This window comes from Falco rusticolus, chromosome 6 (assembly GCF_015220075.1).
Source record: "Falco rusticolus isolate bFalRus1 chromosome 6, bFalRus1.pri, whole genome shotgun sequence".
In the NCBI taxonomy this organism is placed as follows: domain Eukaryota; kingdom Metazoa; phylum Chordata; class Aves; order Falconiformes; family Falconidae; genus Falco; species Falco rusticolus.
Genome location: NC_051192.1, coordinates 25,595,512 through 25,623,290, shown reverse-complemented (window position 1 = coordinate 25,623,290; position 27,779 = coordinate 25,595,512). Strand labels below are relative to the sequence as shown.

Sequence of the window (27,779 nt, the reverse complement as noted above, 5' to 3'; positions counted from 1 at the left end):
AACTGACTCATTGATGGCAACTTTGACTACAGCAGTAATAAAATAAGCAAGACAAAGTATTAGAAATACAGTGTAGAAAACCACCTGTGCATACACTGCTCTCTTAGCACCTTTGTAATACTATTAGACTAACACTGAGTTAGGTTTTTACCACAGTTGAATTATTGTTTTGGGCCACTTGAATCAGAAATGCCAGGAAAAGCGGAAAGGGCTTTTGCAGAACTTCAGATACAATCCGTTCATAGGCTGGTGACAAAGAGAAGCAGGTCTGCTGTTAGAAATCTGCACATCCATCTCCAGCATCCTGACAGTGCCCATCTAAGCTTCCTGCCATTCTGGGCTGCTGCTGCTTGAGTTTTTCAGTTGTTGTTGACAGTGTGGGGTTTTTTTTTAATTATACAGAATAAGATGCAAGTTGAGCAAATCTTCACTAGATACTTTAACAACTGTTCACCAGCAAACAATAACTTAACTGGGATAGCTGGGATTCAACAGGATTAGGTGGTGATCACAGTATCTGCCAGGGTGGATTGGTGTTATATACCTGTAGTCCAACCAATTGCTATACACCTGCAAATGGGACAGTACCCTTCAGACTTTGTATAGTTGTAGAGGAATGAAGCTGGGTTAATTAGCATTGATAATATACAGCTGTGGGCTGGCTTCAGGGGCAGCGAGTTGGCCGATGTAGGTAAGGTGCAGGTGTGGCTGGTTAAGTTAAGTGGTTGAGAGCCAGTGAAGAGAGAGCAGCCGAGGAAGAGAAGGGGAGAGGAAGAAGTAAAGAATGCATGCTCTGGGAGAGGAGAGATGAGAAGACATAAGAAGGCAGCAGAAGGACTCGCATGAAGAGTATGCTGGTATGAGATGGTAAAAGACCTTGTCACAGTATGATAGTTTGGAGAGTGCTGTAACATGTAGCCATGCTACTTTCCATGGGCACCATCGAGGGTTTCAGTGCAGTTTAGGTAATTTCAGAGTCAACCATTATTGAGGCAGAAAATCCCTAAATTAAATATGCAACTAGTGATTCATGTATACTAATTTCAAATATATTAGTAACAGGCAAACAAAACCCCCAAAGGGAAATCAGGATTGCAGGTTTAGCAAAAAACATAATTTTACCTTCATATGGGCAGTTCCCACTCATCAGGAAAAACCACAGTATCACTCACCCCACAAGTCTCCGTTAGCGAAGCAACACCACTTGCACGTGCCAGTGTGGGTGGTCAGAAGCCTGCGGAGCCCGCGTTAGGCAGCTTGCAGGCAGGAGTTACAGACATGGGCTGTACTTGGCTTGGCCCCCCTTGCTTGCATTTGGAGAGAGGACGATGCTTAGGGAGGGCTTATCACAAAGCTTCATGAAAGGCCATTTGCTCCTGCAGGAGGTGTGGAGGTGCTGCCAGTGGTCCCCTCTCAGCAGTGCAGGGCAGTCCCATAATTCTGAGCCAGGCAGGTCAACAGTGAGGGATCCTGCAGCAAATGATGCAAGGGGCTGGTATATGCTGTGAGTTCAGCTGCACCTCATCTTCCTGGCTAGCCTGAGAACAGCAGAGGACGGGTGAGCTCCAGCATTTAGCACAACGCCTTCCTCAGGGCAGCAACAAAACAGCCAAAGGCTCATAAAAAGCTGCTGGGCAGATAGGTAGTATGAAGTATGAAATTGCCCCACCTGAACATCCTGGCAGGGAAAAACTTCTGAAGAAGGCTAAAGAAAAAAATAAATAGACTTTTTACCAACCAGCACCACAGATCATCTCCAACAGCAATATAACACCAAGGAAATCCCTTGCCAAGCACAGCAAACAATGTCAAACAAGGATGGCAAATGTGTCAACAGGCATATAGAGGGCAGGACACAGGTATCCGCTGCAGTACAGCCCTGCATGTAAGCTGTGCATAGTAATTTAGGAATGCTGTTTGGACCAGTAAAGTTTACAGTAAGTATTTACTGGGCTGTCCCATAGGTTTGTCAGCAACCATAAGAAACAGGATAAATGCCATGCAAGGCTGCACTAATGGCTTCTCCCATGGTTTGCAGTAAGTTCGGGTTTTCACTTAGAGAGTACAGTAATGCTTACACAATAAAAATGCCAACAGGAAGGTAAAGGACAAGGTAAATGTAGCATTCATAAGAGCATCAACATTAGGATATGTATTTTTTAATTTATTTTACATTTTTATTTCTCTTCCCAACTCTAAAGCATCTTCCAGCAGAAGCCCAGGTCTGAATTATTTTGGATTTGTGCAATAAAGTGGCTGTATGCTTGGAGAATATCTGAATTTCAGTGGGATTTGAAACCCTAGCATTTCTGCAAAACCAGGTCAACACATGACGTTGGTAACGACATCTGGATGGGGGCATGCTGAAGCAAACCTTTGCAGTAGACAGACGAAGATAGTGTCACCTCTGTGAACCTAACACAGCATGAGCTACCAACAGTGTCGCCTGTCACCTCAGTGGCATGTGCTAGTGCTGGAGGGTGCGGGCGGGTGACGAGTGAATTCCAGTTTGCACAGGAGGGTCTGTGCCACAGAAAAAATGGCTCCTGATGCAGCGTTAAAGTCACGTGTTGCTTATCTTGAGAAGAATAAATAACACGGCCTGTAAGCGGCTTTTTCTTCTGTCTTCAGAGGCATTTTAACCCTATTCAGTCGAGATACCTGCGACAGGACAACACACGCTTTAAGGAACCAGGCGGAAGTAAATGTTTTGGGAAAGCACTCAGGGGACGGTCCTCGGGGGCTGATTCTAAGCATGTGAAGCTGCTTTTCAGCCGGAGCTTTTACTGACGCCCGTCCCCTGCGCCGCCCGTCCCGCCCCGTCCCGTCCCGAGCCGGCACAGCGCGCTCCGCCGGCCGGGCCGAGGGCGGCAGTGGCCGGGCCGAGGGCGGCAGTGGCCGGGCCGAGGGCGGCAGTGGCCGGGCCGAGGGCGGCAGGGGCCGGGCCGAGGGCGGCAGTGGCCGGGCCGCCCGCTGTTCCCCGCCCCGAGGCGCAGCGGGACCGGGATGCTGCCCCAGGGGAGCCGGGCAGCCGCGAGGGGCCCGGTGTCCCGCGCGCGGTGCCCCCGTGCCGCCGGTCCCGGCGGGCGCTGTCCCTGACCCCGTCCCTGTCCCTGGTGCTGGGGCGGCTCAGCTCCCCCCCCCCCCCCCCCACCCCCCCGCAGGCAGGGCCGGCCCGAGCCCCCAGGCGGCTCAGCCCCCGCGCAGCCCCGCAGCCCGGCCCGCCGCTGGCGTCGGGGCAGGGGCACCGGGAGGGCGCAGGGGCGTCAAGACCAGCAGGGTGAAAGCCCCTGGGCCGGGCTTGGTGCTGCGGGCTCCCGCACTGGACGCACCGGCGAGCTGTGACGCGTGTGCCGACACCCGCTTGCTCCAACGGGCCGGATCCGCTTGCTGGGGCGTACGAGCAAAAAAATGCCTCCCGCTGCCCTGTGCCCCCGGGCGGGTGCGGGGCGCTGCTGTGGCACGGCTAGAGGCAGTCGGAGGGGATCGCTTCAATCGCTCTCTTACTTTCTTAATCAGAGCTGCGCTTGACTTTCTCTAGAGGAAAAGATTGAAGTGATGTCTGCAATCTGTTCAAGCACTAACATCCTGTACCCAGGCGCAGCACTTCTCAGGAATATGTTACCAAGGCGCAGAGAACCCAGGAGAGACAATACGCGCGTCTGTCACCACCGCAGGGGGTAGGAAATCGGGCTGGGCAGGGGATGGCACAGCCTGCATTTAAAAAAGGAGGGATATGGGTTGCTGGAGAAAGCATGAAGGTTTTTCAATAGAAGGATAAAATTTATGGAGTTTTCCTTCAAGTGAAAGCTCCAAAAGGAAGAGATGGATATAGGGGGAAAACTACAACTTGCAGCACAGTTCTGGGTAAGAAAAAGGATTCTGAACCACAGCTGGTGAAGAAGAAAGGGGGAGGGAAATCAAACAAACTACCAACAAAGCAGAGGAAAAAGAAGGATAGGATAGGATAGGAAGGATAGAATAATGAAAGATAACCCTAAAAAAAAAAAAAAAAAAAGAGAGAGAGAGTACCAAAGCTGTCAGGGACTATGAAATAACAGTGCTTTCTCAAGGCATGGGGTTTTTGAGAGGACATGTGTGCTAAAAATGGCAAGACGATCACAAACGCGTACTCTGTGGCTCTTGTAATGTCTAAAAACCACACTGGGCTTTAGTGCCAGCAGCACAGTGGTTACATCTAGAATGGGAAAATGCAAATGGACCATCAAAGGTGGTTCATCACATGCTGTGCGCCTGTCCGATCTTTATTACGTTATCTCTTTATTCTTCACAGATGAATGTATTCAAAAGAATGGAATTTAAATGTTATATTCAAACCTTGGATCAGATATGGCAAAAAGCATGTATTGCTCCTTCAGAAATATATAGCAATGCTTAACATTGTCTTTGCCTTTTCTCAGTACTCTTTTACTTGATGCTAGCAGACAGATCAGCAGCTCTAATGGTTTTCTGTATAGCACAGAGATTTAAGACCTCCAGTAGGGAACTGCTGATTATCAATATTTGCAAGGGTTGTGATTTCAATGTGGGATTTTTTCATTAATATTTTGTATCACATTGTGCTAGTTCTACATTACTTTTAAATCACCACCAAAAGAGACAACTTTAGTTAGATTTTTAAAAAATATTTAGAAGACAGAGGGAGGCATTTGGGAGCCCAGCACATTATATTTTTTCCCTATTAGCCTCCAGGCGATCACTTGGATTTAAACTATGCCAGCAAATGTACAATACTGTATACATACCTCAGCACTCATGCAGCTGTTGAAGTATAGCATATGCACAGTTTTATCCCCGGTGAACTGGACTTGTCTGTGTAATTATTCAGGGAGTACCGACAGGGTGAAGCTCTTATGGAGAATGAAATGATCTCCTGAGTGAAACTGGTATTTCCTCTTACTGTAAAATGTGACTATTTGACAGGTCACATGTTTTGGAGTTTATACAAGTGAAGGCTGGCCTGAGTCGATGAAAGTGAACATCCTGGGAGACTGAGTAAAACCTTCAAAAACTCAGTAACAAAACAAAAAGCTGCCACAAATGTCATCCCAGAACTACGTACAGCTCTGTCACTGTTTCCCTCTGGTAGCTGTGGCTGTGTGCACGTTAAAAGGATCCTGTTTCAGGGCCACAGCCGAGTGTCTCTGGAAAGGAATGAGCAAACAAAAAGTCAGTCGGCTTTGCAAGCAGAAGCAAAACTCAAAAGGAGGGAAAAGTACCAATGAAAGAGCTCAGGCGTAACTGCTCCTAAGGCCACAAGTATCAGTCTGAAGAGGGCCACAGGACAAAGCTCAAGCTGTTGGATTGGCATCAAAGAACCATTGGCTCAGAAATGATGGAGCCCTAATCCGATGTTTGTGCTTCCTGACTCCACAAGAAAAGAATACAAAGTCATTATTCTCCAGGTGTATGCTTTGGTATTGTATTTCCATGTAACCTTCAAACACACTGAAACAAACTAAATATATTTCAGAGGAAACTCAACACGTTTCTCAGAAATATTTTATTTGTCCGTACAGTTTAATTGTAAAGATAATAATTAGGACTTCTGAGTCAAAAAGAGCACCACGTTAGTCTTCAGAGCCAACACAGCCCATTCTTTTTGTGTTTATACTTATTTTACACACTTTCCCCTCAGCTTCTGACAGGGAAATATATGCATCTAGTCAGAACTTCTAACATGGCTGAGAAGTGAACCTTATCACAAGAACAGAATAAAGTGGGTAGATGCAGAGGCAGAATCTCTGGAGTCTTTTGTACAACCAAACTTGTTAGATGGGTGATGACCATATTTTCTTTTTAGATTAACCCTTTATATGCATTAAGCAGCAGCTCTGTTCAGACAGTTGAAAGTTTGTCACTCAGTCAGTGTTAAGCTGGGAGTCTTGGTGTGCATGTTGTTTTTTTAAACAAAGCTAGTAAACAGTTGACATTAGCACCCTGAAGTATTCTTAGCAGCTGCCAAGAGTACAATGATGGTAGATCATACAAGCTATCAACTGAATATTAATGCCCAAGCATCTTATCATATCAAGTAATGCATGTGGCTTAAACCCCTATAAGCATCTACAAGAAACATGCAGCAGTTATACATACTACAAGGCTGAGGTACTCAAGGACTTTTTCACCTTGGTGTTCACCAGCAAGTGCTCCAGCCACACCACCCAAGTTGCAGAAGGCAAAGGCAGGGACAGGGAAAATGAAGAACCACCCACTATAGGAGAAGATCAGGTTTGAGATCATCCAAGGAACCTGAAGGTGCACAAGTCCATGGGACCTAATGAGATGAGTCTGTGGGCCCTGAGGGAACTGGCCGATGAAGTGGCTATGCCACTGTCCATCACATTTGAGAAGTCAGGGAAGTCCAGTGAAGTTCCCACAGACTGGAAAAGCGGAAACATAACCCCCATTTTTAAATAGGGAAGAAAGGAAGACCTGGGGAACTACAGGATGGTCAGTCTCGCCTCAGTGCCCGGCAAGATCAAGGAAACTGTGCTAAGGCACATGGAAAATAAGGAGGTGACTGGTGACAGTCAACATGGCTTCATTAAGAAGTCATGCCTGACAAATTTAGTAGTCTGTGACAGGGCTACAGCGTTGACAGATCAGGGAAGAGTGACTGACATCATCTATCTGGACTTAAGCAAAGCTTTTGACGCTGTCCCACATCACTTCCTTGATTCTAAACTGGGGAGACATGGATTTGATGGGTGGACCACTCAGTGGATAAGGAACTGGCTGGACAGTCACACTGTCACACAACAGCTCAATGTCCAAATGGAGACCAATGACAATGGTGTTCCTCATGGGTCAGTACCGGGTCCAGTGCTGTTTGACAACTTTGTCAGCAACACAGGCAAGTGGGATCGAGTGCACCCTCAGCAAGTTTGCCAATGACACCAGGCTGTGTGGTGTGGTTGACACGCTGGAGGGAAGGGTTGACATCCAGAGGGACCCTGACAGGCTTGAGAGGCAGGCCTATGCGAACCTCAAGAAGTTCAACAAGGCCAAGTGCAAGGTCCTGCACGTGGGTCAGAGCAATCCCAAGCACAGATACAGGCTGGGTGGAGAATGGATTGAGAGCAGCCCTGAAGACAAGGATGTGGGGATGCTGGTTAAAGAGAAGCTCAACGTGACCCAGCGATGTGCACTCACAGCCCAGAAAGCCAACCGTATCCTAGGCTGTGCCAAAAGAAGTGTGGCCACCAGGTTGAGGGAGGTGATTCTTCCCCTCTACTCAGGTCTCCTGAGACCCCACCTGGAGCCCTGCATTCAGCTCTGGGGCCCCCAATGGAAGAAGGACAGGGACCTGTTGGGGCAACTCTAGAGGAGGGCGGCCAGAAAGATGATCAGAGGGCTGAGGCACCTCTCCTATGAAGACAGGCTGAGAGAGCTGGGGTTGTTCAGCCTGGAGAAGGGAAGGCTCCAGGGAGACCTCATAGCAGGTTTCCAGTACTGCTGGAAACGTGGCCTACAAGAAAGCTGGAGATGGATTTTTTTAGAAGGGCTGGCAGCGATAGGACAAGGGGTAATGGCTTTAAACTGAAAAAGAGTAGATTTAGATTAGATGTTGGGAAGAAATTCTTTACTATGAGGGTGGCAGGACACTGGAACAGGTTGCCCAGAGAAGGTGTGGATGCCCCATCCCTGGAAGTGTTCAAGGCCAGGCTGGATGGGGGGCTTGGAGCAACCTGGAAGGTTTCCCAGCTCATGGCAGGGGGGTTGGAACTAGGTGATTTTTAAGGTCCCTTCAACCCAAACCATTCTATGATTCTATACTAAAAGATTCAAGGGGATGCCACAACAGGACCATCATGGGACACATTTAGAGAGACACTGAAAAGCCTAGCATTATATTACAGATAATGGACTGAGATGTCATTCATCTCTCAGAACTGTAAAAATAAAACCCGTTAATCTGCTTTTCCTGATGAGTGTTTGAATTTCTGAAGGCTGAACATATTTTCCTCTTACAGCTGTAAAAGAATTCCATTATTTTGCAACATTAGAGGTTGAAAAAAGAAGCACCATCTTTTGCCTTATCTGTGATTACATGGCATGCTTTCAAGGCCAAATGTTACGAATTACCAGTATCTATGAACAACAGAAGTATAAGGACTGTGATAATCTAAAAAACATTATTTGCAATAGGTTTAGTGCAGTAAGAAAAGCATGCATTTGCCTCATTAGGATAAGGACTCCAGCTCTACATTTTTCCAAAGCAAGAATTTATTTCTTCAAATTATTTTTCATATTGGACAAAAGAATCCAGTAAGTTTTTTTCCAAGAGAAAAAAAGACTGACAGTTGCCAAGACATATTATCTAAAGTGACGTTTCATTCTTGCATCTCCTAAAATACATCCATTCAGCTCAAAACAATATTAATCAATTAACAAAAGACAATGGACACCAAAACGTTTTGGTAGCTTGAGGTACTGTGTTCTCACTGACTGCATACAAGCCACTCCCTGGAACACACTAACTTCTATCTTTTCCCTTTACCCACTGTGTAATTTCTTACAGTGAATTACTAATGAAAGTGCAACTTACTGCATACAATATTCAAACATATTAAGAACATGTTTGCAGCATGCAGCCAAGAGTCTGCAGCAGCTGCCTGCAAGCGATTTACAATAAACATAAACATGTTCTCTACATCTAGTACATTCAGTTGGCTGACATCTCTAAAACAGTTATTCCAGAAAATTCTGAAATATGGTCTGTACAAGCTTGTGGAATAACATAGTTTGTCAAGGATGCTGCTGATACTGTCAGTATTCTTCAAGGCAAAGGGCTAGAAAACTGTTGGAAATTTTAGCTTGTAATTGCAAATAATATTTTAAACACAAGCCTATATTACACAACCTAATTCAGATACCTGCTGCCTCTTTACTTCTTACCTAGCACTGAGCATGATGTTCAGTCTTGCCCAACCCAACTACTGCTTCCTCTTGCATGACCACCCTAGCTGATCCAGTCTCTTATATGTCACTTACCGATACTGATTTCTTGGGAGGCTGTGGGCTTAACCTGAAAGCATTTTGCAGGAGCACAAATACAGGGATAGGAAGGGTATGGTGCAAAACGGATAACGCCTGTCATACAGAAAAATGGCAGGATGGGTTTGTGCCCTCTGAGAGTCTAAACCTAGTAAAGTGGAGAGCACTCCTTCCTTTGCAGATGCAGTCAGTAAGTGGTTCACCTCAGAATCCTACTAGAAGTCCATGGTAATTAATCACAAGCCATCTTCACCCTGCATGTGGCACAGATTCTGTAGCTAGTAGCACCAGTGATATTAGCTTTGACACAGATTAGGGTTACAAAGTTTGTTAGTCTTGACACAAGATTTTAACATACACCACATTTTTCAATTTTGCTCAAGAAAGCAGCAAATTACAAGCAGTCATTTTAGCACTCAGTTTGCTAAAAATCTCAAGAAATACCAGAAAACATTTTGCTGTAAAAAAACATTGTTTGCTGTCATGGAACAAAGGAAGAAAACTATTATTTTCTGATTTTTATGTATTAATCACTTCAGCTTTATTAGCAAACACAACAATATAAGAAATTAATATAAAAACCTAAAGATGCAATATTTTCTTTGCTATAAATTGCTACACACTATTCAGTGACTGTGGGTGCTCTTTATTCACTTCATCTCTTAAAATACACTTTCTCTTTTAGTTGAAAAGCAGGTATTAAATCACTTTTTTCCTGTAAAGCACAATACTGTACATGGGTAATAGTAAAGAACAATAAATAGAAATGTTAGGTAAGAAATTTATTACTGCAAAGTAACAAAACTAGATTTACTCTCTAAAATTATTTTTATGACCTATCAGTACAGTAGACTTGGCAGGAGAATCCAGCCTGTATTTACATGTATCTGTTTCGAATGTATTCTCTGTACATGAGGAAATCATCTTTTCCCAGGGGCTGCATGTTTCCTCTTCCAGCCTGAATGTGCGCATGAAAAATCTCTATAGATTTCCTATCAGCTCTTGGAGGCTGAACTTCATAAATATTGTCTTGAGAAAAGGAGGAGATGGGTATTCTGGAAAAAAAAAACCACAACAACAACAAAAATGCAGAATATTTGGAATTTTAGGTAAGAATTTTCCAGAGAGACGAGTATTTCTTTTCCTTGAAATATACATGAGAGGCAATGAAAGGGCAACTTCCCACTAGATAATTCATTCACCTAGATTTTTATCACTACTGCAGACCTGATAAGACCCAGCTTTCCAAGTAGGGTAATTAGGTAAGTTGTCACTAATCACATTACAGAATACTTTCTCACTTCCCTCCACTCTGCCCTCATTTCTTCATCCTTCCTCAGATCTGCTACCCGTCAGTAAGTACCCAAGCTGAAAGAGATCTGTGCCATGCATTATAGCAGATAATAGAAAAACTTTATTGAGCCAGCCACTTAGCAGCAATTATAACAAGCAAGTGAGTATACTCTGAACCAATATATAGAAAGGATTTATCAGATAAAAAATTTTCCATCAAGTTGTCAGGAAACAGATGACTTATTACCAGCAACAGCACTCTGTACATTGGGATTGCTGATATTTAATGAAAATACTTTTTAAAATAGCTTTATACAATAACTACTATATTTGAATCCTAGTATGTGAACCTAGTCGTGAGAAATACATGAAGTTTTAGAAGTTTATGACCTTTTCTAAGCACTATTGCCAGTCAAACTCATAAAGTAGAAGCTGGTCTTTTAACTGTAACTCTTGAAAACTGTATAGCCAGCAGGTCAAGGAAAGTGATTGTTTCCCTCTAATCAGGGCTTGAGAGACCATATCTGGAACACTGTGTCCACTTTTGGGCTCTCCAATACAAGACAGACAATTAAGTATCTGGATGAGGTCACCAAGATGATTAGACAGCTGGAGCACATGGCATACAAAGAGCCTGCAAGTGCTGGGTTTGCCCAGCCCAGAGAAGAGAAGCTAAAGGGACCTTACTGCTATCTGCAGCCACCTTATGGGAGGGTGTCTGTGCGGAGCCAGACTCTTCTTGGAGTGTGTGACGAAAAGACAGCTTTCAAAAAGGGAATGGAAATTGCAACATGGGGCATTCTAGTTAGATACAAGGGAACTTTGTTCCAGTGTGAGGGTTGTCAATCACTGTTGTTGCTTAGAGAGGCTGTGGAGCCTCCCTCCCTAAGGATATTCAACAGTCAAGTGTATGTAGCCCTGAGCAACCTCATCTAATCTGGTCCTCCTCTAGGGGAGTGGATCAGATGACCTCCAGGGTTCTTCTCAGTTTTAATTTTCTATGGTTCTGAGCCAAACTCTCAGTAGCAATGTGTTCTCCACAACCAACTGCAAGGTAGCAACAAAACTATTTATACTCAATAAATAATAAATGAATAAATAATAGAAATATCTGTGTAGTAAGTAATTTTCATTTTAAAGCACTTTGGATATTGTGAAGGCTGCATTCCTAAACACACTATGTACGTTTCCCAGCAATATTTTCTAATCTATTTATAAAATACTCCCAGAGTTGAACAGTACAGATGTTTTACCTGTGTGATAGCAGATCAGTTTGGACTCATCAACAGAACATTCAATGACTAATACATTGCCATCTGAAGGTAACCTGTGCATTAACTTTTCCTTCTGTCAATACTATTTGATTTAGAGGAAATCAAAGTTTGAAATTAACTCCTAGAAAAAAAAAACTGATAGAACTATGATTATCTAGAACAGTGGATGCAATGCACATATAAATACTAAACAGTAGAATTAAATTATTTCTCAGTTATGAAAAAAAGTAACATACACATTTTAAAGTGTTTTCTACATCATCAGTTTCATATATTTGTAGCTCATATTTCAACTGGAGAAGCTAATTTACTTTCTAGATAGCTATTAAAATACCGCAGCTTTACAAAAACTTTATCTAAACAAAGCTGCCCAGGTATTCAGCACAACACAAAGATTTCAATTCTGGAAGACTCACTTTCCTACCACCATATACACTGAAGACTTTTCTACATCAGATCATTACTTATAGGTGGACCGAAAATGTCATGAGGCCTGGTAGCCCGCCTCATGCAGTAACTAGCAGCGATGTTTGAGGACAGATTACTAAAACAGAACAGGTACTGAACAATTCCTTCTCTAGTATATCCTCCTGGATTTCAGTAACCGGGATTTAGGATCTACCCGAAGCAAAATTTAAAACTGGACTACTGTTTCATGAAAAGTGGTTTCCACAGGTCTTTACTAGTTTTTCTAGTATCTCTGAGACTTATAGAATCCTGTGGGAATAAGTTCCATTACTTAACTGCGTCTGATGTGGCACTCTCTTAATTTGTTAGCATGGGCTTTGGTTGCTTGACTGGGAGAAAGGGTGAGCAGTCATTCTCTGTTTGCCGCCTCCACATCACTACCAGACAACCAAGTGTATTTCATACCTCACACACTAGTTATTTTCTGATCTACCTTCTCACCTTGCCGTTAATGCAGAGATCCTATTCTATCTATCTATTCTATTCTATCCTCTTTGATAATGCAATAAAGACCAAAACTGCATTTCATAACTGATTTTTTTTTAAACAAGCTTTCCATTTGTCATCTACTATTTTAGCTACTGAAGACAAATTTTCTAAATACTTTACACAGTAGAATATTTGAATAGTAGACAGTGCCAGTGGCTGAATGACAGTCAGGATGCTATTGTTACATCCTGTATTAGCATAGGCACATATTTTTGGGCTCAAAACTTCTTGGGTAAAATTACAGCAGCAATTTACTGTCAAAGCTCACTATTTCCAAAAGCAAGCATCGACCAGCCCAAATGCAATGAAGATTCAGATATTAGCATTATTGCCATATTCCACAGAAACCACAGTCATGACTTACTATCTGGGTGCTCTTCAAGAGACAAGAAGTTATTTTTATGTGTATAATCTCCTCTTTTAAGGGGAAAAAACAGGGAAGAACTGGAACACTCAAATGATGGTACAGCCCTTCTATAAATGAAATGCAGTAATAATCTTCTAGTTGCATTATGAGCATAAACTAATATTTGACACTGTTTTTAAACCAGGATCTCTATTAAAAATGCCCAAACCCCCTGTTTCCTTATTATGCAGCCTTTTATTTTATTATAATATGTTGGATTTCAGATGTTTCATCATGTGATAATTCATTAGTCTTATAAAGTGACCGCAATGTGTCATGCAGTATAGTATGCCTAATATTCCACTACTACTGGAATATGGTAAAGGTATCCATATTAAAGTCATATTTTTCTATTTCTTATTTCAATTTGTAATTTTCCATTTTATACAGCAATACATACAGTTGATTATACTTTAACTGCAATGGTAGAATTACTTATACAGGTATACTACTGAATTTGAGACAATAAAATCACTGGTCAACCTACAGAGTTTGGCTACATACTTTAATCAAGTTACATTTTACCAGGATGTAAACAGAATTTGCTAGGTTATGTCACAGAAACATTTGGTCATTCTAGAATTGGAGAAAAAAGTAAAGCTAAAGAGTTTGCAAAAAATGAAGCCTTACTGCATAGCATATATATTTTTTTCCTTATTTTAGATTGTATTAAAATTCCTGTTTAGGCTTCTTAGTCTTAGAATTCTGTGGCACTACAACAGAACGTAAACAAATACTAAAAATGTGAGCAAGTTACCTGCATGTACGGTTAGGGTATAATTTCCAAAATGCTTGCCATTTTTATGCTTTTCTTAAACCACACAAAACTCTTCTTTCAAAAGAGTTGAAGCTCTCCTGAGGAGTCCAACCTCTGCCATTATTCTCTCAATAAATCAGTTTTATTTTTTGTTGGTAAACTGTATGAATAGTATTATGGAAATTATATAATGCTTAATCTTTTCTTTCTATTTTTTCCCCCAACAACAGTGTGATAGTTTCTTCTCATTATCACTTCTTCTAGCTTATTGTAAAACATTAAGGTGGGTGTTTTCAGAACTGGTACCAAACATTAGTCTATCTAACTTTCTGTCTTCTATTGAGATGCTTTAAAAGCAGATTGCTTTTCAAAGAACCCATAGTTTCTGCAGATACTTATCTAGTTTAAAGCATTCAAGCTGAGACTCTAGCAACCATATTTGACTCTAGCACACTGTACTAACTTACAAATGTCACTATCTAACACCAAAAAGACATCACCTACTCAAATGTAGCTGGCCTGTCTAGTCCACTAGCAAGCGAACTAAGTAAGGACTAACTTAAGAACAAAACAAAGCCATAAGACTAATTTGATGCCTTCTTTATTTATTGGGTTTTTTTTTCCTAAAGACATGACATTTCTGAAGTACTACTGAGTCAAAAGTAATTTCCTTAGGCACAATGGAAGCTGGACAGAAAGCATATTTCAAGTATTTAGTAACTAAATCCCAATTTTCCACCTACTTGCTTCAACGTGATAAAAATATATTGAAAGAACCACATGTTCATGCATGCCAGTTTTGATTAATAATCCTGTATTAAGCTGTAACTATTTGTGGAGTGCTTGTATTATCCAATCATTTAATTAAAGTAATTTCTTTAACACTATTCATGTAAAAATCTAATCTACTTAATAAGTTTAATATCTTACAATAGAGTCATGAAGGAGAGCACATTATTTATGACTTGGCTATCAGATCTCCCTAGAGACCTGCAGCTCTATGGCCTCTAAATGAAAATTACATAGATAGGACCATAAACACCATGTCACGAAGGACAGCATCCTTGACATGCAAGTGCAATTATCTTCTTCCCACTTGTGAGCAGGCTTCATGGTTTAATGGCTTCACCAAGACTAGCATTATCTCTACGGTAAAAGATACAGCCAAAATCTTCAGTTACAATGAGGATGTTCCATACTTTGAGGAGTGCATGGGGATGTGCTTAGCTCCTAAACATAGCGTTCACCAGAAAGCCACAGCATCTGTTTCGACATTGATTAGTTCTCCTCAAGTCTCTAAAGTATATCTAAGGAAGGAGACAAAAATGTACTCTGTTGCCTTGTTTGAATCCTAGGCACATATATGTGACCTACAAAACTCTGGCAAATCTGGAGGTTTTATTTGTTTTGGTTTTGGTATCCTCTCCCCCCTCAAATGGTATCCCTTTAAATTGCTTGCTGTGCTCATGAAAAGCCTTCAACAGAATTTTCCTTCCTTAAACACCACCGCCTCCATACAACAACCTTTCAGTCACATTCTTTGTGAGTGGAGAGGACTGAAAAGCAGGAAACCTTCTCTCTCCAATAATACTGCAACTTGAGCCTTACAGAGCCTACCAGCAGCAAAACCTGGACTGCATCCAGGTCCCACAACAATCACCTGAAACTCCAACGGCATGGATAATTTCAAAATGTTAGAGAAAGAAGAGACTCTATTTACACAGGCATATATCTAAATGCACATTTTACAATCCAAATTAGAAGTAGCTTCTCTAGAGTGCAGACAGAAGGAATATGAGAGAAGGTCAGCACATCTGATACAGAAAGGTGATCTCAAAGGAAAGATAAATCTTTTAAGTAGGGATGATTTACACTGACCACAAACTAATTCAAAATTTAAAGATCAAACACACAAAGGAACCTTAGGATAGAACAGGACAAAACAAAACTAGTACCAAAAGAACTCACAAAAAACCCTCCAAAAAACCAAACAAAACCCCCAACCTACCAAAAACCAGAGGAATATTGTTTTCTTTTTGGTAAGGAAAAGCTTAGACTTACTTTTTCAAACAGAATTACTTGAATACAGCAGTTCTCTTAAACAAATGAACAGCAATATTCATCATTTCACAGAGAAGACAGAGAAACAGGTTGAAGAAGGATCCTGAGAATTTTCATTAAAAAGTCTAAAAGTAGATGGGCTAAGGTGGTATATAGTTCAGTACTTTCTAATTTTTGCTAGAGACTGTTAATATTACAAAATCCCAAATTCAACAAAACCATAGTATACAATGTAGAAATAACTAGATTTACTGTCATATTTCACAGGAATCTGTTACAGTCACATTTTTAGAGGATATGATTTCAATGCTGCTGACATCAGGATCAAAATGAGACTTCATAGGCAAAAGTAAGAAACACCAGCTCAATAACTCCAAAACAAAATTTAAAAAACCAAGCTTCAAGACACGGAACTTCTGAAGTATTTTAACAGCCATCACTGTACTAAAAGATACAATAGTTCTTTATTTAAAATTTTGAAAAATGCAAATTTAATAACAGACAATATTTAGACAATTAAAAAATATTAATCTAAGACCACTTATAAAAATAATAAAAAAATTTCTAGTCTTGTGAGACTACTACATTATGTTTTTAATACATGACATATAAACCTGCTAAACCAGGTGGACAGCAGATACAAATTAAATTTCTATGTGCGTTGCAGTAACAACAAGGTCCCTGTCAAGTCAGAATTGTACTGAACTATTGTTTTACAGCTCAAAATATTTTTTCAGTTTAAAAAAAGAGCAGTTGGGTTTTGAAAAATTATGGTTAAATTTCATCACAAGTCGTGTATCATTCAGAAGTTGCAATCCACTGTTGCAGGCGGCTTTTTTTTTTTGTTTGTTTTACCATCAATGGACAGTCTGAAATTTGATATGTAGTTTTTATATTCAGGGTTCAGTGTAGATAGGGAGGAAATACAGAGGACCCAGAGATCAAGTGTGAACATTCAGTAATTAAAAATGTTGGTTTGGTTTTTTTATACATATATTTGAAACATATCAATAAATGAAAGTTATTATCTAAATCAGCATGAGGCAGATAAATGGTTAATTTTATTGTTTTATTGTTAAAATACATTCAGCACCTCAGTTGACAGCTACCAAAAATGCTAGGCACATAAGCTTTTTCATCTGAAAAAAGCTCAAAGCTCAATATTGACAGAACAGATGAATGGGAAAAAGATAATTCTTCCTACATACATCGGGGTCTGAATCACAAGGACTTCAAACCATTTTCCCCAGATCCCTGGAAAAAACTCATGCTCTGCTCCCCGATCTGTCATAAGGGTGTTATACAAGATGACTGAGCCAATCTAATAAAGTGCCAACAGCCACACCAGAAAGTCCTGCTGCATTTGACCCTGTGGCTCTGTCTCTTCTGTGCTGGCACTGGGACCTTCACTGGTCTAAATAATCTCATTAATCTACCAGGAAACTATTTGCCTTTTTTTTTTTTTTTTTTTCCCCTCTTTTTTTTTTTTCTGAATTAGTTTGCTGCAGACTGATGCGCTGAACTGTTTTACGGAGCACTGTAGGAAGTAGCAAGGCTTGCACAAGTAGCTGAAAAAGTAGGTGATAAGCAGGGAGGGAAGAGCAGGACCTCCCCCTTTTGGTGGCACTGAGCAGTTAGAATCGGCTCAGATATTTTGTTAATTGCTCCCATCAAATCCAGTCATGCTATGACTTATATCATAATACCAAATCGTTTCACCTGTCAAACTTCAGTAGAGTATTTCATAAAACATCACAACACGGACTTACTTCCTTCAGTCCCCTGCCAGCTCTTTTCTGGAGAGTCCTACAACCCTGATCATACTATTGGTTTTCCCCAGACCCTTCCCAGTAGTATCCTTTTTGAGATGTGTGACTAAAAATGAACAGAGCATTCAAAGCCAAAATGACAAAATAATTCCTTATACTTGTCTTTTCTAGCCAACATGAAGTACCAAGTACTTTCAGGGCAAGTGCCCACAGTGACTTTAAAACCACTTCCCCAGAATACAAAATGAAGATAACTCTTGTCATTTAGTCAAGCCACTTTGCAAGAGACAAGCACATAGTGCTCAAGCCACTCTGAATCCCAGTGAAAGACAATCTTTCATCTTCAGACAGAAGAAAAAATCCAGGTAATTTATAAACAGCCTGATCAGTAAATTTCACGAGAATTCTCACAGCCAATAAATGCTGAAGAATCACAGAAGTGCTTTGTTTAAAATACTGAGACTCAGAGAGATGAAAGACTCAAATTAAGCAAGGAAAACTAATCCTTAAAGCTGTTTTTATAGTATCAGAACAGTGGGTATATGTGAGTCAAAAGAATAGGAGAAATTGAAGTTACTGTAACACACCTATGTTGGTTCAGTTAGCCCGAAGTGGTTAATTATCTTCATCTCTGCTCTGAATCAAGAGCTAACAGTGAGCTGCATACTTCTGTTTTATTTAGAGGTACACAGAAGTTTAGATCATATATGCTTCTTAATATACAGCTGTTAAAGAATACAAGATCCAGTGGAGGACAAAGTAAAATGAATCCAAATAATCACCAAACCGGAAAGAATTTCATCCATCATAGAGGCAAAGAGTTTTTAGTTAAGGAGGGAAGTAAGGTAGATGACTCCCAGCTAAACACAGATACTCGTATCTCCAAGGAGCTGAAGCAGTGCTTGTTTTAATCTAGAAGCATAGCTATCCTGTTTCCAAGAAAAGGAAGAAATAAAATGAGTTGTAGGTAGTATCTCTTCAGACACTTCTGGGAGATTTCAAAGGAGAGACCAAGGATAAAAAAAAACCCCAACTTTGCTGAAGACTGAACACTGCTCAGACAAAGGGCTGTCTAGCAAGGTGTTCTATTGAAGTGCAGAAAATGTTTAGTTTAGTTTTGTGTTGGTTTGTGTGTTTTTTTGTTTTGTTTTGGGTTTTTTTGTTTTTTTTTTTTTTTTAAAGGAAACCCTGACTGCCACCTTATCAGAAGACAGATAAGACACCTTTGTGATTTAAACTTCAACAGATGACAGAATATAAACAATTTCTTTACCTATAATTTCCATGAATATTCATAACAATCCCCTATTTTGTGAATAAATGCTTTCATTGAAGTTATCTAACCTTCTTATGTGAAGCAACATATAGAGGTGCATATATGAAGCAGAGAGCATGCAAAAAAGCACTGTACTGTGAAACTATCAACACACTTGAGAATCCAAGATAACTTGTAAATTCCAAAGCCACTTGTTGACTAATTATGACAGTTTTTGATTCACTGTTTCCACAGCAGCGTCAAGAAACTATTTAGATATTTTGCATGGATTTAACATAAAAAATAAATATACTTAACACCCTAAGACATTCATTTACTTCTGCCTTTGAACAAAAGGAAGCCCCCAAGAGCTCCTAGGATGTGAATACACAGAAAGATGACAAATTCAATATCAGCCTTTTCTTCAGTACAGTTATGAGTGATAATGCCAAATACAAATACAAAGCTATTTTTTATCTAATCCTCCAAGAAACAGACCTTATACTAACAAAGTCATATGGAAGTACTGAATGAACAAGAGAACTGCTCTATACTGAGGTAACAGCTTTCAAAAGTAACTAGAGGGGTAAAACACTTCATTAAAATTATAAAATGTACTGCTCTATTTTTAATTTTATATTTAAAAGTGGTATTATAGATTAAAATATGCCAGTAGAAGATTTAATTAACAAAAATGGAAAATATAAGGTCCTCCATTGTTCACTTCATTCAAAGAAGTTTGCTTTGTTACTTTTATCTTGGTGACAAAATAATGTATATAATGTGCATATATGCAGAAACAAATGGTAAAAAAGCCCATATACTACTTGTATGTAGTTAACTGCTAACTTGTAGATAGTTGCTACTCAGTTTGAGTCATCACTTGGATGACAAGCAGAATCTAGGTAGTCTTGATTTAAAAAATTAAGATTACACATTTAACATCCAGGGAACTTTTGAAAATAATTACTATGATATATCTCTGAAGATAGGGTATGTTTTTCGGATATTTAAGGAGAACACAGCCCCAGACCAGGCTGCAGGTATCACCTACTAAAGTTCTCCTGCTTGAGCATCATCAGTGCCCTACAAAACTGAACAGGACAGTAGATACCTCGGGATTAATTAAAGTTGGTGTACAAGCAATGTTGCTATATTGCATAGGCTACAATGAGTAAAGCACTGACAACAGCTTGGACCCCAATGTATGCACCTGGCTACTCTTTATTATCTTTAATATTATTATTTCCACACTGTCCTGGTTTTGGCTGGGATAGAGTTAATTTTCTTCCTAGTAGTTGGTACAGTGCTGTGCTTTGGATTTAGTAGGAGAATAACTTTGATATCACACTGATGTTTTAGTTGTTGCTCCGTAGTGCTTACCCTAGGTCAAGGACTTTTCAGTTTCCCACGCTCTGCCAATAAGGGAGCGCACAAGAAGCTGGGAGGGAGCAGAGCCAGGACAGCTGACCCAAACTAGTCAAAGGGGTATTCCATACGTCATGCTCAGTATATAAACTGAGGGGAACTGGCTGGAAGGGGCCAATTGCTGCTCAGGGCATCGGTCAGTCGGTGGTGAGCAATTGTACTATGCATCCTTGCCTTTCTTGGGGTTTATTACTCTCTTTTTGTTGTCTCCCTTTTCATTACTATTATTATATTTTATTTCAATTATTAAACTGTTCTTATCTCAACCCATGGGGTTTACCTTGTTCCCTGGTTCTCCTCCTCATCCCATCAGGGAGGGTGGGTAGGGTGAGCCAGTGGCTGCATGACACTTAGTTGCTGGCTGGGGTTAAACCAAGACATGCGCTGTTCTCCAGAAGTGCTGCAGTAAATCAAAACACTCAATAGCCTGTTCAGCAGGGAATCGAATTTTTCATACTCCTAGATAAATATAAGTAGCACTCTGGAAAGTGATTTAGCCTATATTTTTTGACAGCGTTATTTATACCACACCGCAACGAGTACTAGGGAACTAGGAACAGGTGCACCATGTCAGCCAACAGTAATTATACTACAGTACTCAAAGTCTCTCTTCACATACATGATAAGAAATCGTGCTAAATGTATTCCAGCTCTGTTTAGCTCTATATAGCTCTAACTAAAATTCTACTCTTTTTTTCCTTCATAGAATTTCCATGAACAAAAAGAGAAACTTCAATACCCTACATTCTCCACTTGCTGTTCAGTATTATTTCCACTCCATCACTGTAGTCACTGTTCAAGTACCCATTTTTTGCTTCTAATTTATACTTAGAGTCTCAAATTTAAGACAGAAATTTCTCTTCAGTATTGCTACAATGCATATTTGAATTCATAAATATCACTAAAGTCACATTGCAAAAATAAGAAATATCTTTTTTTATATTGGCTTTACATATTTGATAAAAATGGCCAAAAGGTTTAAGGTTGTGAGGCTGGTTTTTGGTGGGGTTTTTGTTTGGTTTTTTTTAATGTAGAAAAAGGATATTAAAAAAATATTTATTTAAAAAATGTGGAAATGACAGCAACTTAACCTAAGCCTAAATTATATCTTACTGCTGATGAAAAACCAACATTCTAGATTGATTACTTCATTTTATTATGAAAAGGACTGAGGTTTAATTGCATTTGTATCTGGAAAGAACTACTGGAGAATCAAATTTGCCAGATTTTTTTCAATTTAAAAATGCACTAAACATCAAATTAATACAAGTTACCATAATTTTTCAATTTCTTCATGTGCCCCTTGAAAAACAAGGACATATACAGTTCAAGAAGCGCAAGATGTACCTCAGCTGCTCTCTCGACCTAATCTTGAGTATAGTATGTTCATGTTATTTTCTCTCTAAATAGTATTCTCCAAGGAGATTCTTGATTCAGAGCAGCAATTCAAGCGCAGGAAGCTTCCTTGTTTCAGAATTGAACATGCCTTTAAAGAATGGCTACGTTTATGACTCTTCTTGAAAGAGCAATCTGTCACTGTCCAAACAGTATTTAAACCTTCTTAAAAAGATGCAGAACAAAAGCTGAAGACAATTTTTAAGCTGTATAAAGATATACTTCCATAAAATAAAATAAATTACCGACTAGAAGATACCCTGTTTCCTCTCAGATCTGCACAGAAGAGCATGCTTGGTAGAACTAGCAGAGAAAGATGACCTACATGACTTCAAGAGGAGGAGTGACAGGAAGCACAGATTTGTGTGTTCTATGACTGTTACACTTCACTATTTGGACACACAGGGAAATTACACTTGAGAAAGGAGAAAAATGAACATCTAACTACCCAAAACCCACCAGAACTGTGTATAGACTCTCTTTAATGTGTCCATTTTACAGCAGCATAGCATAGGGAATAATTTATTCTACTTTAAGAAGGCAAGAAAGGAACGATTATCTCCTACACTGTGAAACATATGCTGGGAGATTCTGAATTACAAAAAAAGAATCACCTTCATTCATAGCAAAAATATTCCTAGGATAAAATTTTCTTAAAAACCATTTCCCTTCAAAACATTCAGGGTTGTTTCTTCATATTTAAAAACAGTTTTACAGTTTGCCAACCTAATTTACTATTTTAATATCCATCAGATATATTTTATAATAAAACTACAGGGATATATACCTACAAAGTGTAAGCTTATTAATGATGAACAATGCACGGTGGTATCACCATTTTAAATGTATATAATACCAAATGACTAAGTGCTGATATTAGGCAGTATTGTCTCATACACAATATTAAACCTGTTTGATGTTATCCTACACCCTCAGCCCCACCGAGACATGCCCAGTCTCTATCCCTACTTGGGAGAATGCTATGCTCAAGGTTCCCTCACTTCTTCAGTACATATGGGGGTGGACTAGAGGCAGTGCAGGAAACAAAGCTGAGCCTTCTCTAAATCAATGGATTGCAGTAAAGGTCTTGCAGTACTATGAAATGGCCGTACTCTTGGGTGAGAGATCATGTACCCTAGAGACAAAAGTAAATAAAAACCTGCCTTGGTGAAACTTCAAGCTGCCTACAGTAAAGGAAGATGTCAACTGGGAAGTTAGGACTTGGTAATCTGAATTCTAAGAGCTGCTTCAATAATAGTATGACATTTGGATAATACCATGACCTTTTTTTTTATACCAGTACTAAGAAAAGATGCAAATGATCTGGCCTATCACTAGAGGCCATTCTTGTACAGCAGTAATCAATCCATAATCTCAAACAGTTAAATTCCTTGTTTCAGTATAAATTAAATATATGCACCTATTGTAATTTTAATGTTAGTTATTTTTCATATTAATTGAAAGTTATTCCGTTCGCAACAGAATACATAGAAGTTATTTCCCTTGGTAGATGTCCCTGGGGAGCAATCCTCCTACCATCTCACCACAACTGGCTTTGCTGAATATGGCTGTTGTGGTTTAACCCGGCAGGCAGCTAAACTCCACACAGCCATTCACTCAATCCCCTGCTGCAGTGGGATGGGAAACAGAATCAGAAAAAAAAGTAAAATTTGTGGGTTGAGATAAAGACAGTTTAATAGGACAGAAAAGGACAGATAAAAGAATTAAAACATACAAAACAAGTGAGGCACAATGCAATTCCTTACCACCTGCCAACTGATGCCCAGCCAGTTCTCAGTAGTGGCCCCCAGTCAACTTCCCCCTAGTTTATATGCTGAGTGTGATGTCACATGGTATGGAATATCGCTTTGGCCAGTTTGGGTCAGCTGTCCTGGCTGACCTGTCTACTCCTAAGTTCTTGTGGCCCTTGGCTTACTCGCTGGCAGGGCAGCATAAAAAGCTGAAGAGTCCTTGACCACTGCTCAGCAACAACTAAAACATCAGTGTGTTATCGACATTATTCTCATCCTAAATCCAAACCACAGCCCTATACCAGCTACTGGGAAGAAAATTAACTCTTATCCCAGCTCAAATCAGGACAGGCTCCCATACTAATCTTTTGGGACTGAAGTATTCAAGAAGTGTTTAACTGTGAAGAAGCATTTGGAGCTTGATCTTCCCTTTAAACCTGTCACGACCTACTTACTTGTTTGGAACGAGATGCAAAAATTATCTATTATAACAAATGAACTTTTAAGAACATTATCTCTTCAGCTTGAAGCATGACTGACAAATTCATACAACCAGTATGTGACAAAGACCAGACAACCAAAAAACCCAAGGAGATACCTCTGAGGAAAATGTAGCAGCCTTGTTAAAATTGTTAAAAGTAACATCTATGCAATATTCAAGATGCTCTTTTCTTCAATTAAAACACTCTGCATACTGATTAAAGCTAGCATAGATCCTTTGACTTCAGTGAAACGTACAGTCATTGAGTGCACAAACAGCAGGAATCAATTCCCACTTTTCCCTATCTCCAGCACTCACCAGAAAAATAAAATGATAAAAATATCCTGTTTGACCTCACCATACTCTTCAAGTGTCTACTAAAACAAATACAGTGCACTTGTAGCCTTCTCAGAACAAATAAAATCAGATAACTGAACACTAAAAGACTAAACTGCAATCTTGAACGTTTTTTTAATGAAGGATATGCAAGTCAACAAATCCCTTTCGAACTACCTCTTTGAAAAGTAATCACAGCAAGAAGAAATTGCCTTTTAAACTCAATAGCTTCAGCACTTAGTTTTGTGATAACTCAGGACTGCTAAGAATTTTGAATACAAAAATCTTGCCACTACAAAAACTAAAATGAAGCAAAAACCCAACAGAAAAAAAACACCCCAAAACCACAAACCAAAACCAATCAAAACAAACCCCAAACACTAACCCACCCCCAAAAAAAACCTAATGAAAAAAAAAAACAACCAAAAACCCAGAAAAAAAATCTTTTTTAGTTACAAGGAAGAGTAGGAACCCAATACTTCAAACTATGCATTGAATCCTCTTATGCAGTAAAAGCAACAGAAATATGACCCTCAAACAATTTCACGTCAAATCTACCTGATGATCGTTCAGGTCCAATGACAAAAACAAAACAGGCTAAAGGGGAAAAGAAAGAGAGTACTTACAAATTTATAACCCTTTCCAAGTGGTGTTTTGAGCAAAATTGCTGGCTACTCTTATCTTGTTTATACTGACTCTGTCCCAGCTGAACAAACCTGTGAAAAACAGTAAACAGGAAAATAAATCAAAGAAATAAAAGAACGGTCCCCCAAAAATTCAACAAATGGAAGAAAACAACATCAAAACCTGAGTCTTTAAGTCCTGTTATAGAAGTGACTGATCATGATCTACCTCTCTGGTAAACAAGTTTTAAAACTTTACAGTAGGTGTATGTGAGAACTCAGCAGCTCCTTTTAGCTTGAAAAAGGTTTGCCTATTAATTGGTGTCACCTAGTATGCCATGGGATAGAAACAAGCTTCCACTCCTATGAAACAGGCAGCCCACTGCAGTCGACTTCCCATGTCTTTTTCAAAGCAGTCAGATAAATAGCCTATGGGAAAAATCAGCAGAAGAGACAAAAATTCTCTCAAGTCTTCAGCCAAATTGAGTCTAGGTTATTTAGCTGAAATGCTGTTAGTCCAGATCACTGATTGAGAAGCACAACCTTTTGGGAGAATTACCCCATCTCCAAATATTTGCTGGAAGACACTGAAGGTGGAAGATACTGTTATGGCTTTTTTTCTTAGCAATGAATTGGAGAAAAATTAAAACAAGTACTTAATCACTGACCTTATTCACTTATTCTAAGAGGAACGGTTAAAGGGTTTCAAATACATGTATACGTAGTTATCTCACACCCAACGCATCTGTGCTAGTAAAACCAGAAGTGTTATGATTTAATACTTTAATTTTCTGAGATGGAGGGTTTTTCTTAATGGTTAGCTTCCATTTAGCTTAGAAATAGTCTTATTTGTCTATTTAAAAAAAAAATTACTACATTTTAACAGGGGAAAATTAACAGTGCAAAAGCAATTACATGGAAGAGTGTACAGAAGACAAAGGCACAATATATTCCTGAACAAATTACTGGGGCTTTTCTTTCTGCTTCGTTCAGATTCTATGCTGTAGAAACAAAAGCCTCAGAAACATGCGACATCACTTCGGGTGTTGAAGGAATAAATACATTTCTAAATAAGAAATTAATAAATGGAAATAAAGATAACTAAGATATTCTACTGCAGGAGCTGGCTATTGAAACCAGCTTATAAAGAACAAATAAAGGTAAACTAAAGGTGTAATTTAATTAATTGCTTCAAATTATCCAATATTCTTAAACTAACAAGGCCTAAATTAACACATGGAAGTTACCAGACTAAGACACCATGCACAGTTCATCTGCAGTATACATCCTCAAATTATTTGAGGGACCTCCTATCCCTTCCAGCCTCAACCCATCTGTGATTTCTGCTTCTGCGATTTCTACTTTGATAAGAATTAACACAAGATACCTCAGCCATCAGTAAAAATTGGCTGAACAGATTCAAATTACTTTTTGTCTGCATTTGCATGTAGACTTAACGAGGATCAGTTGACGTAAAGTAACTTAACCTAAGGTACTTTAAATCTGTGAGTCCCTGATGCTAATAAAGGAAAAAATAAATAACATGTCCAATGATGTCGAGTTAGGATCTTACGTCTCCATTTCCCTTATTACAATAATAGAGAAAAACTTGAAGCGAGAACAGCAATCATACTGTGAAATAAATTGCTGCTATTCTCAAACGATGTACACCGTAACAAAGGATGTCAGTAAAATCTATACTTTCCACAGAAATCAACACATCTGACCATAAATAACACTATGTCTTGTTAGCAAGAGGTAAGGAATTTGTAATTGTTATATTTTTAGAACCTGCATTTCTTGAGGGAAATTAAATATATGCAACTTTTTTTTTGTCTTTAAAAAGATATGAACAGGGAGCTTCAAAGCCCCCACAGAGTTCACAGTGCTACTGCAACAACAGACAATGTTAGTCCAGCCTGAAAAAATAATAAAATGGTAAGTAGCTGCAATTCTGGATGTTATCAGTGCCATTCTGCACAAGGTGACTTACAGTAGACACCAGCTCACACCGCCATTTGCAGAACAACAGTAACTATCCAGTACACTGAAGGGTAATTGTCGAATTGGTATCTATTTTTAAGTAGTTAAAATAAAGAACCAACCCTAGAGGCATAGGTGAAGTTAAAAATTTCAGAGATAATGAGAAACATCATCCTCAACCCTATTCAAATGTACCATCTTCAAATTACTTAGCATGTAGGAAATAGGTAGAAATGGAAATTTCAAATTACTAAAGAGTGCAAGAGAAGTGGCTACCCCTGAAGAAAAATTAACAGAAAGACTTTTAAATAAAAATTAAAAAAAGTTTTGGGATGATTAATGAACTAAGTCAGGATTAACCATCACATATCACCAAATAAGAACATACAGTGAATTAAAACTTCCATCGCAAATTGAAAATATTTCAAATATAACAAGGTAATCCCTGCTATTATACATTAGAAAATAAAAATAAATGCACACAAGCCCATTTCAATGCACGCGTCAAGTATTCACTTCAATATACACACAGTGTTTTTCTGAGATGATGAGTAGTTTTCATACACCCCTTTTCTCAAACGCCATTAATTTCTTGATTTTGCAGACACATATGCATAACTTCCACTGAAATCAGAGTTGACACAGACATCTGAAAACAGTTTGATTTTAAAAACAGAAAAGTATCTATATACAAATGCCTCTAAAATTTATAGTTTAATAAGTTTAATCAAAGACAGCATTTTGACAATATTTAACCAGTTCCAATTATCTTTTTTACTGATTACCACTGAAAATTTATCTCACCTAGTGTATATTGTGAGATCATCTTCTGAAGGAACATCGGAAAGATTGACTCCATACACATCTTTTGTTGATTGCACTACATTCTGGAACATACAGAGAAAGATTCAGACTGAGGATATCAGCAACGTCCAAAGATAAGTTTGCTTTCAAGCAAGGAATTCTTTCTAAGCCTGAAAATAATTCCA

The 27,779-nt window shown here is 39.3% G+C and overlaps 1 protein-coding gene across 3 annotated transcripts in view; it reads right to left on the bottom strand.

Moving 5' to 3' along the window:
- Positions 1-9,651: 9,651 nt before the first annotated feature.
- Positions 9,652-27,779, bottom strand: part of FIG4 (FIG4 phosphoinositide 5-phosphatase) — a 72,328-nt gene continuing 54,200 nt past the window's right edge. For 2 of the 3 annotated variants that reach the window (XM_037391515.1, XM_037391517.1), the window contains exons 21-23: positions 27,595-27,677; positions 24,811-24,900; positions 9,652-10,076 (exon numbers count right to left, since the gene is read on the bottom strand). In XM_037391515.1, the coding sequence (XP_037247412.1) occupies positions 9,899-10,076; positions 24,811-24,900; positions 27,595-27,677 (351 nt within the window). In that variant the 3' untranslated portion in view covers positions 9,652-9,898. The other variant, XM_037391518.1, reaches the window with a different exon arrangement.